Source organism: Ranitomeya imitator, chromosome 1 (assembly GCF_032444005.1).
Source record: "Ranitomeya imitator isolate aRanImi1 chromosome 1, aRanImi1.pri, whole genome shotgun sequence".
Lineage (NCBI taxonomy): Eukaryota > Metazoa > Chordata > Amphibia > Anura > Dendrobatidae > Ranitomeya > Ranitomeya imitator.
This window is the reverse complement of record NC_091282.1, coordinates 273,279,742-273,300,259: the sequence shown is the minus strand read 5'-3', so window position 1 is coordinate 273,300,259 and position 20,518 is coordinate 273,279,742. Positions and strand designations below refer to the sequence as shown.

The 20,518-nt window shown below is 43.4% G+C and overlaps 1 protein-coding gene across 1 annotated transcript in view; it reads right to left on the bottom strand.

Moving 5' to 3' along the window:
• The window catches only part of ADGRD1 (adhesion G protein-coupled receptor D1), a 1,443,566-nt gene extending 1,423,473 nt beyond the window's left edge, over positions 1-20,093 (bottom strand). Inside the window, exons 1-2 of the mRNA XM_069756056.1 lie at positions 19,728-20,093; positions 5,597-5,633 (exon numbers count right to left, since the gene is read on the bottom strand). Coding sequence (XP_069612157.1) covers positions 5,597-5,633; positions 19,728-19,793 — 103 coding nt within the window. The 5' untranslated portion in view covers positions 19,794-20,093. The remainder of the gene's footprint in view (positions 1-5,596; positions 5,634-19,727) is intronic.
• Positions 20,094-20,518: the final 425 nt, after the last annotated feature.

The window sequence follows — 20,518 nt, the reverse complement described above, 5'->3', positions numbered from 1 at the left end:
AACATCATTATGTCTGAGTCACCGCAGCTGTATTCTAGACAGCCTGAATACATGTGGGAATTCCCTAACAAACAGGCAATCCCTGCATATGTTCAGGCTGTCAACCATGCAGCTGTGGGGACACAAACATAATCTACGAGCAAGCACGCCCAAGATACTCGGAGATAATCTGAGCATGCTCAGAAAACCCGAGTAACGAGCATACTCGCTCATCACTAATCATAACCGAAAATCCAAGATAAATAAGAAGAGGTTTAAATGATAAAAGCACTGAGTAATTACCTACAAAACTATATATCAATGAAGAGGCACAACTGCCAGAAATGTACTGCTGTAAGGTACAGTACGTTAGTGGCGTAACTTATCATGAACTTTGACAGCAGACGTGGCAATGCCTCGCCCTCACATGCCACGTCCATATTGGCGAAGCTATTTGGAGCTGGGTTGTAAACTCCAAATATCCCAATGTTTTTGCACAACTTTGGAGCTACACAAAAATACTTATTAATTGCCCCCATAGTTGTCGAGTTAAGTGAAATCAGCACTTCACACCTCCTAACTCCTTACAGTGATTGATAAACCGCTGTGTATATGGATATGTTCAGTGTATTCAACTACAACTGCCTGTGTCAGGTGTATCATTTGCACCTTTTTTGATTATTATGCTTTTGCTTGTATAGCGCTATTTTGTTCTGCAGCGTTTTACAGACATTATCATAACTGTTCCCAATGGGGCTCACAATCTACATTCCCTATCAGTATGTCTTTGGAGTGTGGGAAACCAAAGTACCCGAAAGAAACCCATGCAAACACTTGCAGATGTTGTCCTTGGTGGGATTTGAACCCAGGACCCCAGTGCTGCAGTGCTAACCACTGAGCCACCGTGCTGCCCTGACTTTTTGGCCAAACATTCCAAAATGACTTTTAAGGCAATACCATACTAAGTATTTATAATTAATCCAATGCTCATAATGTTTGTCACTGAAAATACTGCATAATGCTGAGTTCACACTAGGCGTTTTTGCAGCATGTTTTCCTTGGTTTTTCTTGCTGCGGTTTTGTGTGTGTTTTTGCTGCAGTTTTGGCATGCTAGATTTGTCTCTTGTGCATGCTGATAAAGTTTAGTCTTGAACAGAATCTAAAGAATGAGGTATTGTAACAAAAAGCTAACAAAATAAAACATTTTATAAATGGTGCTGGCATGAGGGAAATGTTATTTATTAATGTTTTGTGTGATATGACTATCTGGATTTAAGGGATAATCATTCAAAGTTTGAAAATTGCTATTTTGAAATAAAATTTGTAAAAATATTTTCTGATATTTTTATAATTAAACGTAGAAAATATCAACATAAGTTTATCATTTTCATAAAGTACAATGTGTCACGAATCTCAAAATCAGTGGGATATGTTGAAGCATTCCAGAGTTATTACCACATAAAGTAATACAGCAGGAGGCGACAATGTTGGGCAGGGAAATGAGTGAAACTTCAGATCTACTATAACCCTTCAGTATCATTTGCATATCAAGTTATACACTGATTTCTCAGTAACACGAAATGGACAGTCTGTGTAAAGGTATTGCTGGACTTGTCTTTGAAAGAGCTATATGCACATATAAATAGTCTGAGGGTGAAATCTTGCAAACAGATCCCCTTGAATGACAGGGGCTGTATGTTTGGAGTCATTATCTAAATTATTCTAATTAACTGTGATAATGACTTGAAATAGATCACTCTGTAATGACTCTATATAATATATGAGTTTCACATTTTGTATTGAAGAACTGAAATAAATTAACTTTTTAATGATATTCTACTTTTGTGAGAAGCACCTGTATATAGGGGCAGGATGGAAACATATGGGGTGAGGATAAGGGGACATATGTAGAGGCATTTCATATGGGGAGTAGCATGATGAAGGCATATGGGACAAGAAAGAAAGGAAATATATGAGGGGAGGATGGAGACATATGGGAGGCAGGATAGAGATATATAGGTCCAGGATGAGAGGACATTTATGGGGGCAGGATGGAGACATAGGGGGCCAGGATCAGAGGACATATATGGGGGGCAGGATGGAGACATATCGGGGCAGGATGGAGACATATGAGGGGCAGGATAAAGACATATGGGGCATAATGGAGACATATTTTTGGCAGGATGGAGAAATATGGGAGTTGCAGGATGGAGACATATAGGGCCAGGATGGGAGGACGGATGGGAGGACATATGGGGGCAGGACGGAGACATATGGTGCCAAGTTGGGAGGACATATGGGGGCCAGGATGGAGACATATAGGGAGGCAGGATGGAGAAATATGGGGGGGTAGGATGGAGATGAATGGGGTCAGGATGGGAGGATATATGGGGGAGGCAGGATCGAGACATATGGAGCCAGGATAAGAGGACATATGAGAGGCAGGATGGAGACATAAGGGCAGAAGGATGGAGACATATAGGGGACAGAATGGGGGGGCACATGGGGCCATGTTGAGAGGACATATGGGAGCAGGATGGAGACACATAGGGGCCAGGAATGAGACACATGAGGGCCAGGATGGGGGATGTTATTACAGGAAGGTGTCAGGATGTGAGACATTATTACTGTAGGGTCTTATTAAGGTATATTATTATTGATGTGATATATTTTATTTTTGAGGATACTGTTTTCAATTGGAGGGAAGTGGTCCTGTTACTGTGCAGGATGACACTGTCACTTATTTTCTTCATCTGGCCTAGTGTAGAAGTTGGGGAATGTGCTCTAGATAACTGTGTTAATTTCTGCAGAGATGAGTCCTGGCGGGAAGAATTGATGTTGTTCTTCACTGGATGAAGAAGAACAGAGAAGATGAATATCTTAAAATAGATGTCACTGGTGAGTCAGTGTTTTACATGTACATTTATGTTATACACACTATATACAGAGCTCCTGTATATAATGTCACTGGTGAGTCAGTGTGTTACCTGTGTATACTGACATTATATACTATGTAGAATATACAGCGCTCCTGTGTATAATGTCACTGGTGATCACTGTATTACCTGACCACTGACACTATACTCTGTATACTACATACAGAGCTCTTGTATATCATGGCACTTATGGTAATATTAGTATTGTGTTTTTTATTACTGATTAATATTGTAATATTCTGTCACTATGTGGTGGTAATATGTGATCACTTGCTGCATTTTCCCCACACCAGTTTCTATGTTTTCATATACAGTTGCATTGCCTGGCCTTGTTTCCATATAGAAGATATGTTTTTTTGGCCTCAATTCTTCCTTGAAAACCACTTTGGGCCAAACTGTACTTATACAAACTGTAGATGGGTGTAACTGGGTCCCAATGGTTGCTGTGAGTTCTGAGCTGACGGTACTGCTGAATTGCGCTGAACTCTGGAGCATGGGAAAATTAACTGGCATTTTCCCATGATCCAGATTTCAGCACAGGTCAGACTGTGAGGTAGCGCAGCTTCAGTGATGTCATCGCTAGTCACTGAAACTACGCTCCCAGCATCTCCTCATTCAAACCAGTAGTTTTTACCTGGGACGGTCGCATCTTGGCACTGTCCTGGTTGAAAACTGTATATTCCCCAGATATGGATTACTGTGTGGGACACAACGATGGACAGGTATGGTATATTGTTAAAGCATACACAGAAGAGAAGAAATGCAGCACTCACTCGTGTGCTGTGAAAACGAAGTCCTTTATTCAACCATGGTAGGTATATGGACAAAGTTCATAGGACGAGCAGGTGCAGGAGGAATGCGGGTAAGAAGGTGGACGTGGCTGAAATGCCACCTCACACTATTACTGTCCCATTGCCAAACCGGACATGCTGAAGGAAGTTGCAGGCAGCAGATCGCTCCCCACGGTGTCTCCAGACTCTGTCACGTCTGTCACATGTGCTGTGTGAACCTGCTTTCATCTGTGAAGAGCCCAGCACAGGGCGCCAGTGGCGAATCCTGTTGTTTTGAGGCAAATGCCAAGCATCCTGCACGGTTTTGGGCTGTGAGCACAACCCCATTTGTGGAAGTCTGGCATTCAGACCATCCTCATGGAGTCGGTTTCAAACCGTTTGTGCAGACACATGCACATTTGTGGCCTGCTGGAGGTAATTTTGCAGGGCTATGGCAGTGCTCCTCCTGTTCCTCCTTGCACAATGGCTGAGGTAGCGATCCTGCTGCTGGGTTGTTGCCCTCCTACGGCCCCCTCCATGTCTCCTGGTGTACTGGCCTGTCTCCATGTAGCGCCTCCAGCCTCTGGACACTACGCTGACAGAAACAGCAAACCTTCTTGCCACAGCTCGCATTGATGTGCAATCCTGGATGAGCTGCACTACCTGAGCCACTTCTGTGGGTTGTAAAGTCCGTCTCATGCTACCACGAGTGTGAAGGCACAACCAACATTCAAAACTGACCCAAACATCAGCCAGAAAGCATTGGTACTGAGATGTGGTCTGTGGTCCCCAGCTGCAGACCCACTCCTTTATTGCGTGTGTCTTGATAATCTATATATATAATTGCCTAAGGGTTTTTCCGTCTGTCTGTCTGTCTGTCCTGGAAATCCCGCCCCTCTGATTGGTCGAGGCTGCCCGGCATCGACCAATCAGTGATGGGCACAGTATCGACGTAGAAATCCCGTGTCTCTGATTGGTCGAGGCCGCCAGGCCTCGACCAATCAGCGACGGGCACAGCGACGATAATGTCATAAAGGACGTAGAAATCCCACGCTTCTTATTCAGCGACGGGCACAGTATCGACGTAGATGTCATAATGGTTGCCATGGCGACGATGATGTCATAAAGGTTGCCTCGACCAATCAGCGACGGGCATAATCTGCTGCGAATTCTGGAATCATCATTGTCCATATACCACGGGGACATGCATATTCTAGAATACCCGATGCGTTAGAATCGGGCCACAATCTAGTTGCCAATAATTTCCATCTGTTGTCTATTCCATTTGCACAACAGCATGTGAAATTGATTGTCAAACAGTGTTGCTTCCTAAGTGGACAGATTGATTTCACAGAAGTTTGATTTACTTGGAGTTATATTCTGTTGTTTAAGTGTTCACCTTAATTTTTTTGAGCAGTGTATATATATATATATATGTGTATGTGTTTTGAAGAATATTTTGCTTTAAAACAATGTGTAAATGACAGAGAACTGCTGTATGTAAAAGCTCATGTTAAAATCGCATTGAATACGGATTGCATACGGATGTCATATGGATACATAGATGAGAGGAAATCGCATCATCACATTGCAAACGGATTACACACAGATGACCATATGGAGAACACTCGTACGACTCTCAGCCAAAAGAATCAGATCGATTTTTAATACGTTAAGTGTGACTCCGCCTAGGGCAAAGGGTGGCCACACCAAATATTTATTGGATTTAGAGTTCTCTTTTGTTCATTCGCTTTGCGTTTTGTTCATTGATATTGTTAAACCATTAACACTTCTTCTATTTTTGAAGGCATTTCTAACTGTACAGCACTTATTTCTCCCCTGTCCAAAACGTTTTCACACTACTGTATATTTCTTAACAAACATTGTAGATAGATACAAAAGAGTGCTCACCTGGATGGACTTGTGGCTTGGTGTAATTCCCATGAACCTGTAATAGACAAAAGGCTTCAATGTTGACATTAATCATATAATATAAAGAGCAAAAGGTCCAATAATAGTTATTAATAGTCACACAGTAAGTGCAGCTTTTCCAGGAAGGTTTCTACCAACTGGGTAAGAAATACACATTCAATGACCTGATCTATATCTATATTTAATCATAATGAAGGAATATAATTTTGGTAGCAAATAGGTGAAATGATGGTAACAAACAGCTCGTGACCACAGAGTCACGAATATACTTATTGGCAAGACTCATTTTGTAAAGAATATTCTTTTGAGAATAACACGATTCTTCCGGGGAAACTGCGATATATCAGGGCTCGATAGCCACTTCTTAAACTTCCTCTTGCTCTTCTTCCTGTGATTAATCACTGCATATTACAGCTGGAATTGTTTCTGTTAAGTGTGAGAGGGAAATGGGTTTTCGAAGGCTGAAAAGTTCAATGAACAGAACAAATGTGGAAGCCTTCAACCCCATAGGATTTGTAACAAACAAGTGAAATTTAATAAGGACATTCATTCTGAATATCAAGGATTAATTTTATTGGACCTGCATCTTATGGGTTGGGCCAGAAGTTGGACTAGATCTTTCCTGCAGTTGTTTAACTAGACAAATAATTGCTATTACAAGGAACTCTGTGTTTGGTTTAAAGTTTTTCATATAATCCATAAGGCTAAATGCACACAACTTTTTTTCAGGCAGATTCCACCTGCTACCTCAAATAGTGCTAAAAAAATGCCCCAAAATGACTCTATGCACTGCGATATAAAAACACTGTGCACATGTTCCGACTTATTTTAACCGCTACAGAATTCCGAAACTGAAAATCATTTGAAACAAGTGATCGGTATATTCTTCTGGCAACTTCCAAGTGGAATTAATAAAATAAAAAATACCATCAACAAAACCATCACAAAAAGCATCAGAAAAGATGCTTGAAGAAAAACCCCGCCCAAGGTGTCTTTTGCAGGAAAAACTATTTTGCTGAGACACATGAAAAATGTTGCAAGTGGCTTGTGCCACATTTATATTCCTGTTTTGAGACTACTGATTGCACTCAAGAAACCTATAGAGGGAATGTGTTATCAGAAAATGGTAACATCGCTTAAATCAGATTTAGTATTAAATGCATTTCTATAACATTTTCGGCAATTTTTTTTCTGCATGTAACAATCTTTATAAAAATTTTTAAAAAAATGGAATCTTTACAATGGAATTTATAAATCTTTAAATTTTACACTGGCCATTGGGGCTTTTTTAGACTCTATCTTCCAATCATGGAGTCAATGCTTCCTCTTCCAGGAGCTTTGGAAAGCGCTCAGTTCACACTGGTATGGTTTCACCACTAGTACGAACTGAGCGCTCTCCAAAGCTCCTAGAAGAAGAAGTATTGGGAGAAGTGCAGGTGGACTAAAGCTCATAGACTTGGTATTGGACCACTCTTTGATCATAGGGTCACCGGTAGCTTTAGCAAGGACAGGGACACATTAAAAAATCCCTCCTTTCTTGAGAGCAGAGTGGATTTTTAATAAGACAACAGTTTACCTCCGGTCACAGGCGTTGGCTGATGAGACTACTAGTCCCATCAGCCTAAGCCTGCTGTCGCTGATAACAGCGACAGCAGGTGCCATTCATGAGTGTATTTATCAGCCGGCACCTACTCTATGAATGAATGTTTTTTAAAAATGGTGTGGGTTCCCCTGTATTTTTGATAACTAGCCAGGTAAAACTTACAGCTGAGGGTTGCAACCCTCAGCTATCAGCTTTAACAAGGCTGGTTATTATTATTATTATTTAAATAAATAATTTACAAAATGTTGTGGGGTCCCCTCCATTTTTGACAACCAGACAAGCTAAAGCAGACAGCTGGGGGCAGATATTCTCAGGCTGGTAAGGTGTGTGAGGCAGTGACCGGTGTTATATGTGAGGGTCGCTATGTGGCCCCCAGGATGTGCAAAGAAGCATATGGAGGCCGTGGGAGTGCATTGCAGTCACAGGCATAGCTGTGATTGCAATGCAAAATAGAAGTAAGTGTTGATCTTGGGCAAGCTATTTGTCCAAGGCAAATTTAAGAAAATCTGCTCTGGGCTTTTATTTTTGAAACGGACTACAGGATGGTAGTGGGGCAGTCTGTTTTCTTCCCGGCCTTGGATTTTCCATGTGGCCGGCAGCAACAGGTTCTTTTGTAAAAAAAAAACCCTGCCACAGAGGGTTGGGTGTGTCAGTTTTTGTCTTGCAAGCAGGTAGAAAGTGAAAAGGCCTGGCACCTTCAGCGTACATGGCTGAGCAGTCACCCATGGCAACCAGTCACGGACTATCTTTGTTTTTCCGGCTGCGATCAGGAGGACTTGATTTACTTTCTGTTTGTGAGTATGCTGTTCATTAATAATAATAATAATAATTTTATTTATATAGCGCCAACATATTCTGCAGCGCTTTACAAATTATAGAGGGGACTTGTACAGACAATAGACATTAGAGCATAACAGAAATCACAGTTCAAAATAGATACCAAGAGGAATGAGGGCCCTGCTCGCAAGCTTACAGACTATGAGGAAAAGGGGAGACACGAGAGGTGGATGGTAACAATTGCTTTAGTTAGTCGGACCAGCCATAGTGTAAGGCTCAAGTGTTCATGTAAAGCTGCATGAACCGCTTAGCTGCCTAAGTATGTAAAGTATGTAGCATATAGACACAGAGGGTTATTAACTGCATAAAGTGTATGAGAACATGATGTGAGGAACCCAATTATGTGTTGTTTTTTTTGAATGGGCCACACAGGGATAGTTAGGTTAATGCGTTGAGGCGGTAGGCCAATCTGAACAAATGAGTTTTTAGGGCACGCTTAAAACTGTGGGGATTAATCGTTCGTATTAGCCTAGGTAGTGCATTCCAAAGAATCGGTGCAGCATGTGTAAAGTCTTGGAGACGGGAGTGGGAGGTTGATTATTGAGGATGCTAACCTGAGGTCATTAGTGGAGCGGAGGGCACGGGTAGGGTGGTAGACTGAGACCAGAGAGGAGATGTAGGGTGGTGCTGAGCAATGGAGTGCTTTGTGGATGAGGGTAGTAGTTTTGTACTGGATTCTTGAGTGGATGGGTAACCAGTGTAATGACTGGCACAAGGTAGAGGCATCGGTGTAACGGTTGGTGAGGGATATGATCCTGGCTGCAGCATTCAGGACAGATTGGAGTTCATTAAAAGAGACTTTGCTTTCAACTTTTCCTGGGTCACTGCTTCATCACTGCAGAGTGTGGATACCGCTGCAGTACATATGGTGGACAATGCGGTCAGTGTGACCTGAGGCATACCCCAAAGCGTGCTGCATGTCAGTAATTAGGCCAGCAATACTACAGCTTAAGCCTGCTAACAAGATGGAGGAGCTTTTGAAGCAGTTGGTCCTTGCTCAGCATTGGCAACATGAGCATCACCAGCAACGGCAGCAAGACATATATAATCAACAACAGCAGCAGCAGACAAATAACATGTTCATGCAGCAGATCGTTATGCTAGAGGCGGCCCCACCGGCATCCTCAATCCATTCGGAGGCTCGGTATGAAGTTCGGTGGTCAGCCTTAAGGAAGATGAGTCCAGAGGATGATATGGAGGCCTTTCTCACCATGCTTAAATGCACAGTAGTGATGAGTGAATATACTCGCTACTCGAGATTTCTTGAGCATGCTCGGGTGTCCTCCGAGTATTTTTTAGTGCTCGGAGATTTAGTTTTTCTTGCTGCAGCTGAATGATTTACATCTGTTAGCCAGCATAAGTACATGTGGGGGTTGCCTGGTTGCTAGGGAAACCCCATATGTACTTATGCTGGCTAACAGGTGTAAATCATTCAGCTGCGGCAAGAAAAACTAAATCTCCGTGCACTAAAAAATACTCAGAGGACCCCCGAGCATGCTCGAGAAATCTTGAGTAACGAGTATATTCGCTCATCACTAATGTACAGCAGAACGGGATAGCTTGCCAATGACCCAGTGGGCTGAATTTGTGGCTCCCTTTCTGACAGGAGATACCCAGAAGGCCTACCTGGACCTCAGTCGGGATGATGCCCTGGACTATGAGAAGATGAAAGGTGAGATTCTTGCCCGACTGGGGTTAATATATATGTGCGGGCTCAACGGGTATTCCAGTGGTCTTTTGTGGAGTCTCATACCATCAGGTCTCTGGCATATGACTTGCTGCAGCTGGTTAAAAAATGGCTCCAGCCTGAGATCTTAAATCCTTTCCAGATGATAGAGAGGGTGGTGGTGGACCATCTGATGAGGGCTCTGCCAGCAGCCATACAGCGTTGGGTGGGACAAAGGGACCTGGGCACTCAGGTAGAGCAGAAGGCTCTGCCGAGCTCAACCTGTGTGAGGCAACACAGCACCAAGCAGAGCCAAAAGGTCTGGCACCCTCAATGTACACAGCAGAGCAGTCGCCCACAGCAATCGGTCATGGATTGTCTTTATTTTCCCGGCTGCAATCCGGAGGATCTGATTTACTTTCTGTTTGTGAATACGCTGTTCATTGGCAGAGACTTTGCTTTGAACTTTTCCTGGGTCAGTGCCTCATCACTGCACAGTGTCAATACTGCTGCACTACAGGTGCCATGGATTTTGCACCACCAGCCTAAATATAGTAGCCTACAGCTGCCCCAGAAAAGGTGCATCTACTAGATGCACCAATGTGGGCACTTTGCCCGGCTCTTCCCACTTGCCCTGTAGCGGTGGCGAGTGGAGTTAATATTTGTAAAGTTGATGTCACCTTTGCGTTGTCATGTGACATCAAGCCCATGGCTTAGTAATGGAAAGGCGTCTATAAGATGCCTACTTATTACTAATCCTATAGCTATATTATAAATAAACACACAGCCAGTATAAAATCCTTTATTTGAAAAAAAAAGAAAACGCTGTTTTACTTTTTTATTTAAAAATATCAAAAACAGTTATACTCACCTAATGCCCATTCCATTGAAGCTGTCATCTCCTGTAAAACAAAAATAACCATATCCCTCACCTGTACGACGTTCTGTCCTACGCAGTAAACCATCTCTGCAATAAATAGTTTTTAACCTGGATGGTGCAAAGATGCATCTGTCCAGGCTGACAACCACTGGAGAATGAGCTGCTGCAAGCGCAACCTCATAGACTAGCGGTGACATCATCGAGGTTACCACTGGTCACTGAGGCTGCATTCCCAGCAAGGTCAATAAACTGTGGTGCCCTCAGTGAGATCACCACTAACACCAAGAGAAAAAGTCTCACGGTGCAGCACTGTGCTTAGTGAGTTCACCACAACTTTTTCTTACAGTGCAAGAGATGATCTGCCTGAGGTCACCGCAGTTCATTGGCCCGACTGGAAATGCAGCATCAGTGACCTGCGGTAACATCGATGGCATTACCGCTAGTCACTGAGGCTGCACTCGCAGCAGCTCCTTTTCCAGTGGATTTCAGCCTGGACGGTTGCATCTTGGCAGAGATGGATTATGGCATGGGACAGATCATCGGACAGTTGAGGAATATTGTTGTTTTTTATTTTTGTTTTTTTACAGTAGATGATGGCTTTAATGGAATGGGTGTTAGGTGAGTATTATTTTGTTTCTTACTTTCAGTTTTTCACAGGAGATGACTGGGAATCACTGAAATGTGCGTTAGGTTAGTATAACTGTGTTTGTTATTTTTAAATAAAAAAGGTTTTTTTTCTATTTCAGATAAAGGACTTTATTCTGGCTGTGTGTTTATTTACAATATAACTATAGGATTGCTAAAGGTACCGTCACACTTAGCGACGCTGCAGCAATACCGACAACGATCCGGATCGCTGCAGCGTCGCTGTTTGGTCGCTGGAGAGCTGTCACACAGACAGCTCTCCAGCGACCAACGATCCCGAGGTCCCCGGTAACCAGGGTAAACATCGGGTAACTAAGCGCAGGGCCGCGCTTAGTAACCCGCTGTTTACCCTGGTTACCAGCGTAAAAAAACAAACAGTACATACTTACATTCAGCTGTCTGTCCCTTGCCGTCTGGTTCCTGCACTGACTGCTGGCCGTAAAGTGAAAGTGAAAGCACAGCACAGCGGTGAGTCACACAGCGGTGACTCACCGCTGTGGCTGTGCTCTGCTTTCACTTTACGGCCAGCAGTCAGTGCAGGAACCAGACGGCAAGGGACAGACAGCTGAATGTAAGTATGTACTGTTTGTTTTTTTACGCTGGTAACCAGGGTAAACAGCGGGTTACTAAGCGCGGCCCTGCGCTTAGTTACCCGATGTTTACCCTGGTTACCAGTGAAGACATCGCTGAATCGGTGTCACACACGCCGATTCAGCGATGTCTACGGGGAGTCCAGCGACGAAATAAAGTTCTGGACTTTCTTCCCCGACCAGCGACAGCACAGCAGGGGCCTGATCGCTGCTGCCTGTCACACTGGACGATATCGCTAGCGAGGACGCTGCAACGTCACGGATCGCTAGCGATATCGTCTAGTGTGACAGTACCTTAATGCATAGGCATCCTAACCTCTTAATGCCCTGAGGTATTTTCATTTTTGCTTTTTCGTTTTTTGCTCCCCTTCTTCCCAGAGCTATAACTTGTTATTTTTCCATCAATATGGCCATGTGAGGTCTTTTTTTTGCGTGATGAGTTGTACTTTTGAACAACACCATTGGTTTTAACATATTGTGTACTGGAAACCGGGAAAACATTTTTTTTTACCATATTCACTAAATGCTAAAACTGACCTGCCATTATGATTCTCCATGTCATTATGAGTTCATAGACACTAGAACTGTCTAAGTTCTTTTTTATCTAAGTGATGAAAAAAAATCCAAAGTTTGCTAAAAAAAAAATTGCGCCATTTTCCGATACCTGTAGTGTCTCCATTTTTCGTGATCTCGGGTTGGGTGAGAGCTAATTTTTTGCAAGCAGATATTTTTAATGACGCCATCTTGGTGCAGATACGATCTTCTGATCGCCCGTTATTGCATTTTAAAACAATGCTGCTGCGCCAAAAAAATGTAATTCTGGTGCTTTGAATTTTTTTCTCGTAACTCCATTTAGCGATCAGGTTAATTTATTTTGATAGATCGCGCGATTCTGAAAGCAGCGATACCAAATATGTGTGTTTGATTTTGAACAGGGGGGTGATTTGAAGTTTTATTTTATTTTTTTTATATATTTTTAAAAGCATTTTTTTCTTACTTTTGGCATGCTTCAATAGTCTCCATGAGAGACTTGAAGCTGCCATAACCCGATCAGCTCTGCTACATACAGTTGATGATCAGATCGCCTGTATGTAGCAAAATTGATGGCCACCGGTCGGCGCTCATAGCAATCCAGCAGTTATAACCATATAGGTCTGCTGGAGACCTCAGTTTGTCATGCCAACCCATCGGCGTCCCGCGGTCATGTGACACGGGAGCCGATGGATTGAATTTCCGGCACGCTTGCTGGAAGCGCGTGTTACATGCCGCTGTCAAGAGTTTGACAGTGGCCTTTAACTAGTTAATAGCCGCGGGTGGATTGCGATTCCACCTGCAGCTGTTAGAGGCACATGCCAGCTGTTCAGAACAGCTGACCTGTGCCAGAAAAGAAGGGGGCTCAGCGCCGAAACTCACATCAAAGGGAGGGAGTCTGACATTAGCGTACTATTATGCCATGCCCGATGTTGGAAAGGGGTTAAAGATACCTCTCCATTACTAAGCCGTGGGCTTGATGTCACCAGACAATACAAAGGTGACATCAACATCACAAATATTAACCCCACTTGCCACAGCCACAGGGCAAGTGGGAAGAGCCGGGCAAAGCGCCAGAATTGGTGCATCTAATAGATGTGCCTTTTGGGGGGCGGCTGCGGGATGCTAATGAGAAAACCAACCTCCAGCTGTCTGCTTTAGCTTGGCTAGTTGTCAAAAATGGGGGGACCCCATGCTGTTTTTTTTAATATTTAAATAATTTTAAAAAATGATATTGGGACCCCTCTACTATTGATAACCAGCCTTGCTAAAGCTGACAGCTGAGGGTTGCAGCCCACAGGTATCAGTTTTGCCTGGCTGGTTCTTAAAAATACAGGGGAACCCAAGTAATTTTTTTAATTATTTATTTTTAGAGCAGGTGCCAGCTGATGAATACTCCCATCAGCCACCACCTGCTCTCCCTGTTGTTAGCAACAGCAGGCCTAGGCTGATGGGAGTAGTAGTCCCATCAGCCAATGCCTGTGACCGGAGGTAAACTTTTTACTTCCTGTCACAGTGGCAAACACAGCTTGTTCGGGCCCCCTATTCAAGTGAATGGGCTCCGGGTTCGAGAAATGTTCTGGTATCTGAACCAAGCTTTTTTGAACTGTTCAGCCGAACCCAAACAATCAGGGGTCCGCCCATCATTCGTCAGCACCTGTCACAACTATGTAAAAAAAATAATATTTTGATGGTTTCACAAGGAGGATTTTTTTAAAAAACATCATTGCACGTTTTGATGCCAAATATTTTAGATAGAAGATAGTGAATCCAGCAACTCAAAAAAGAAATCCCTTAATTTATGCTTCCCATACCTTTTGAATAAAATAAAAACTGTAGCAAATATGCTATATTTGTCAAAAAAACTCTGAAAACATTTTTGCTAGAAATGTGTCTACGGAAATCCAAGTCACAGTTCTATGTGTAAAATCCACAATCCAAGCTTTCCAATTGTTTTCAATAGGGTTGAGCGAAACGGGTCGGCCAGATTCAGAAGTCGCCGACTTTTGGCAAAGTTGGGTTTCATGAAACCCGACCCGACACCTGTGTGGGGTCGGCCATGAGGTCGGCGATCTTCTGAATCTGGAATTGGAATTCCGATACCGATTCCCGATATGTTTAAGATATCGGTAATCGGTATCGGAATTCAGATTTAATTGTAAAATAAAGAATAAAAATAAAAAATATTGCTATACTCACCCTCGGACGCGCCCTGGTTGTAACCGGGAGCCTTCCTTCCTAAGAATCAGCGCCTGAAGGACCTTTCGATGACGTCGCGGCTTGTGATTGGTCGCGTGAGCGGTCACATGGGCGTTACGCGACCAATCACAAGCCGCGACGTCATCGATGCAAACTCGGCTTTGGGAAAATGGCCGCCGCGATCTCCATCTGCGCACGCGCGGCATCCCACGGCCATTTTCCTGAAGCCCCGTGCAGCAGAGCACTCCATCTGCGCATGCGCGGCCCCATGAAGATGGCCGCCCCCACCGATGACAGGGGTAATAGCGCAGATCGCGCGCTGTTTCTTCACGTGCGCGCAGTGGATTCGTAACTTGGACATGCGCACACCACTACGCCACCAACGGAAAGCTGGGGAAGAAAAAGCGATGTCACCGCGCCCAACTGACCTGACCAGCCCAATTGACAGGCGAAAATGGCGACTTTGGTAATGTATTTCGCAGCATAGGTGGGGAATCAAGGTACACTACATACACTATTGTAACGCACAGCGCAGGCCCTATTTAACAGTATTTTTATCTCAATCTGAAAAAACGGGGTGGCAGGTTCCCTTTAATGAGTCTAATCGCCAATACACAACTTGAGAAGCACGTGACAATGGAGACAGATGAAGGCAGAATGATCACAAAAACAATTGTTTTGTCCCAATCGGGTTATCTGCAGCACATTTCCTGTTTACATGAGCTGATGTGCGGCCTATAATGATGATTTTTTTTGCCAGCACAAATGATCTGATCACCCATTTTGCACTTTGGTTGGGTGACTTACAAGGGCAAGGTTTGTCCTGATGAGTACGCTTTGAACTTCGAAACGCGTTGACAAATAAACCGCATTTCTGTATACCAATTATCTCTCATCCTTGATCCACTGGTGGTGCAGAATTAACTCTTTCTTTCCAATTTTTGTTAATTTGTGGGTCTGCAGCAGCCTTACGCCTACTAGTGGCGGTGGTCACACTACAATACCAGGTGAGTACCATTGCATCGGATAAAACCCCATTGCACTTATTATTATTTTAGTCTTCCCAAGGGCAGATAATCGACATTGAGCATTTCTACAGAAGCTCATTTGCCAATGATCTAGTTGTGTACATGCATAGAAGTTGTACCTCTGTTTAAGTGTAGGAAGATGGACCAGAATCTCCTGCGTGTCCGGGCCGGAAATATCGTGTCTGTCACCTTTATTGCCGGGGAAAGCACTTACTGACTGGGACAGACCTTTGCACCTGACTTCTGGGGGTGGGTGTGATATAAAGGGGACTGCGCACACGAAAACAGGGCTTTTAGCGGAGATTCAGTGTGTGGAACAAGAGAAGGTTGACTCCCTCTCTGCAGACCGACGCCAGCTTACAGGCCCGCTTTACAACGTTACATCCCCTGCTCATACAGACTGTGCAATTCCAGATCCCCCGTTAACCCCCGACCCTAACAGCACCAACCAGTCGGTGCAACTTACACCCGCTGACTCTTTTTGCAATGCTGATCTAGAGACATGTGCGGTCCGTAGCTTTGGGACTGTGGCCTTCACCCCGAGACTTTGTACTTCTTTGGCTGTGCAGCAATCCTTTCCCCGTACTGCACCTCATTCCAGGATCATGTATAAGAAGATCAGAATACTCTGCCGCCATACAGAGACAGTGCTTCACCTTCCTCCAGGACCGGCTCCGAGACGTCACGTGCCACCTACGGCGCCATCGTGGGATCTCCAACCACCATCATCCAGGATCCAGAGACTGATAAGCTAACCCGCTGTTTTACACCTGTTTGAATTCCTTTATTGAGAAAATATATTTTGTGGGCCCATATGCTTACACCCCCTTACTCCCTGCGTGGAGTATTTACTGTTGGGACATATTCTGATATAAAATTTGTTCACTCTTGCTCTGCCTCCTGCTCGTCACTGCATCCCGCGTTCCTGATACTACCTCACATAAGTACCTTGTGGACCACATACACAAAGCATACAGCAGCTCACAGCATCTATAGGTACTGTATGCTGTGTGCCTTACACCTGCACACATTTTTTATATGTTCATATATAAAAAGAGACATGAAAGTTGCCGTAAGAAACCACTGGAGACTAGACGGAGGTGGACATGACTTGGGAATGGGTGGACTGAGAACTCCTGCAGCCTTTGTTTGTATTGCAGTATAGATTTTAAACAAGAGTGATGTTGCTTTAAGAGGAAGGAGTTTAGATGTTTGTGCCTGGTGTATTACTGTGAGGAGGGTGGGGCTTATATAGGGGAGGCAACTCTGGCTCTCTCTCTTTCTCTCACACGATGGACAGGAGGAAACATTACCCGCCCTCCCGCCCTGTTTATAATCTCTGTCCTTAAACTTTTTAATTATTGCTTGTATAATGATAAATGCTTTATTGTATTTTTGAATTTGTCATTGTATATCTTGTACCAGGTTCAATTGTATATTGGCTATAAAGAGTTGTTATTTGCGGTAACCTTCTAAGCCCAAGGGAAGGGCAATCCTTCAGCCATGGTTCCCTGGAGGTTTCCTCCACAGGGGGTTTTTCCTCTCCTGAGCGCTGTAGGATGACTCTTTGTGAGTCGGGGGTTTGCCAAGTTTAGTCCCATTAATGCTTTTGCAGGGACTCCTAATTTTTAAGTTTGCAAAAATGATTTAATTATTAAAAAAAAAAATAAAAGTGTCAAATGAGACTTGGAATTTATAACCCGTCACGGCTTTGCGGTTTAGGAGTCAGGTGGAAGTTGCAGACAAGTTAATGTGGACTCATTTTAACTAATAGAGGATGTAAAACCTCATGGTGGTGAGCAGGCTCGGCTTTGGTGGCCAGCCTCAAGGACGTTGTAATGGTAACATCAATCAGGGGCGGGCACAGTGATTAAGCACAGGAGTGAGGATAATAGGGTCATTGGTATCCTGAAAGTTTACTGGCTCTGCTTGAATGGCAAGCCAGTGCGTGCCGCCCCTTTATGGCTGTCTGTCCTGGTGCTGTATGTCAGACAGCTGGGGATATCGCAGTACTTGTGAATCCCAATGTACTAGCACTCCACCTGACTCCTACTGTGATTATTTAATCCTGTGATTTGAATAAAAGCTGTGGCCATTTTGACAACCAAAATAATGTGTTTTGTGTATTTATTTTAGTACCTAGGTTTACAGTAGTTATGGTGGTTTTAAGAAGGAGTGGGGTCCATCCCATATCCAAAAGTCATGAAAAGAGACGTGAAAGGTGCCCCCAGATGTTCATGAGTCATATTTTCAGACCTCCTGTGCCTGCACTGAACTGAACTTAGATTCCTGAGGAACAAAGTAATATTCTGAACTCTTCTACACCTGACGGTTTATAATAACTCTAACCTCCTTCGATCACACTAGAACGTTTGTTCCCTTTTACAGTGACATCACCAATCTTAATGTCTATTGTACCAAGCTGATAATAAAGTACATCGGTCAAAAGAGGAAATAAAATATGTCAATGTGAGAGGAACATAAGGTTTTATATTGACATTGAAGGGGTTAACCCAATCCTGGTGCACAGTGGGGCGTACCGTAAATCACGCTGCCGGATCATTAACGCTCAGGTAATGATGGGCTATTAGAAGAGTTAATGCATTATATTTGCATTGCTGATGCTGTCACCAGGTCATTTATCGGGAACCACTGATCTAAAAACAATCACGCAAATAGCTTGCAGACTTCCCCCCTGGTGCTGACCAGATGACATGGGCTCCGCTGCTGAAGAGACGGACCATACTGCAGGCAGACGTGATTGCTACCTTCCTAGAGGTGCAGTTATGTCCCGGCTAGGAAAGAAGAGAAGCTGGGTATATGGGTTGGGTATATCCTATTCTGCTGCTAAACCCATTGGTGAAGTGTGAATCACACATTACTTGTCTGCATTGTGATCATTAATTTTGGGATCATTAATTCATTGGTTAAGTAATTTGTTAGGAAGGAGTGCAAAGTGGTGACGTTACAAGCCAACTGTGCATTAACTGTGTGGAAGAATGCGCCATATTCAGAAAAATGTCTGCAACAGCTGTCATTGAGGGTCTCCTGAGCATATCCTTCCAGAAATACTGCCAAGCATTCATTATACAACGGACACAAAGCATGGATTTGCCAAATTTGATGATTCTAAGACCCCCCAGGCCAATATTCAAGGTACAAGTATGGACTCTGATGTCCAGACCAGCCTTGCCTCTTCCAACAGAAATTCAACAATGCCAAATTCTGCTATGCCTGTAAGAAGACTCTTGAGTTTGGGTCATGAGACCTTACAGCTGGTCTGGAAATCGCACTCTGTACTCGGACCCTGGATGGGGCGATGTGCTCATCTCATCTGTGTAGATCTCATGGTCTGCTATAGCACATGCACTATCTCTGTGCGCCTCTTTATAAAACTGGTTATAAAGGAGGCTATTCTTACAAGTTCTTAAGAACTGATAACATGGATGTAAGAAAATACTGTGCCCCATGGAGTCATCATAGAGCAAGCACCATGCCATGTAGTTCGGGGAAACAATGTCAGAAAACATTATTTTTAAGTCAGTGAATTTACACATGAAATGAACATAAATCTATACTAAAACATAACTAAAACGGAAATAATACAAGTGCAGATTAGATGGATCATCATCTGCGGACAAATGTTCTTTTTCTGCATAAGATTGTAGTGGGTTCACCTAGATACTGGAGCTGGAAACTTGTCACTTGTATTATTAGTTTATTATTATAAGAACATTATTATACCATTACTAGACCAATCATTTCAATAAATATTCCTTTACTACATTACATTTTGTCAGCTTTTCACACCAAAAATATGACGCACATCTATACCATGATAGCACTTCAGTCCAGGTTTCAATTATCTCTATTAATTATCAAAATCATCAAATATTAATATTGTTCTAATTACTAAATGTTGACAGGTGAAAGCTTTCACCGGGCTGATAAGAAAGAAAATGATGTAAAGATGACAATAATTATATGTGAATATAAAAGGAGGAGGAAAGAGAAAGGAGAGAATAAAGTGAACTGATTGCTCAAAAATATTCGGCCTGAGGCGTTTACCTTGATAGCACTACAAGTCACAGCATACCCTATCTGATATAGGTTGTAGATCCAAATATTTACCTGATTTCCACGTGGTCTCAACACCAGAAAAGCAATCCAAGGGAATAAGTGCAGAGAGCTCCCCATGATTGAGTCCTTGTGACAACTCAGGTGTCAGGTCTTCAGAACTAATGTCCCCCCAGATGTGACTTTGTCTGTGGACTGGTCTAAGTGATTTCACTAAGGAGTCATTGGCCCCTAGGAGATGCAGGGACCTCAGACTGGGACATGTCTCACTCTGCTGTGATAAAGGTCTCCACTTCTCACTTCTCTGATGGGCAGGGAGATCCCAGCATGAGTGACTGCAGGTAAATCCAGAAGAACTCAGCCCTTAGTCCTGAGTACATGAACTGTTCATCCTATCACCACAGAAGAATGTGAGTCCAGACCCTGACAATGTGTATTTACCTCCATCCCACCAAGTCCAGGGTGGGGAGAAGCCCTCAGTGATGTCACGTTCACTCCTCAAACTTTGTCCTATTCCACAACACTATTTATAACCTCGCATTACAAGCTGTGTTCTGGGTCCTAACACCAGCCTCCCGGAGACAATAGTAACTAGAAAACAGGCAGATTAACTTCTCTTTCTAGAATTATATTGTACTGTGTTCCTCTATTCTACACAAGTCTAAAAGTATATAGAAAAAAAAACAGTCCAAAAGCTGCATTAGGTACAGGAGCAGGAAATAAAAGTGGAGCTGCAACTTCAGAAAGTTTAGGAAAGTTTAGGAAACTGCGTGAATAGCAAACCCAGGAAAATAATGTTATTAACTGTAATCATTCACTTCAAGGGAGAACCATAAGATAATAGC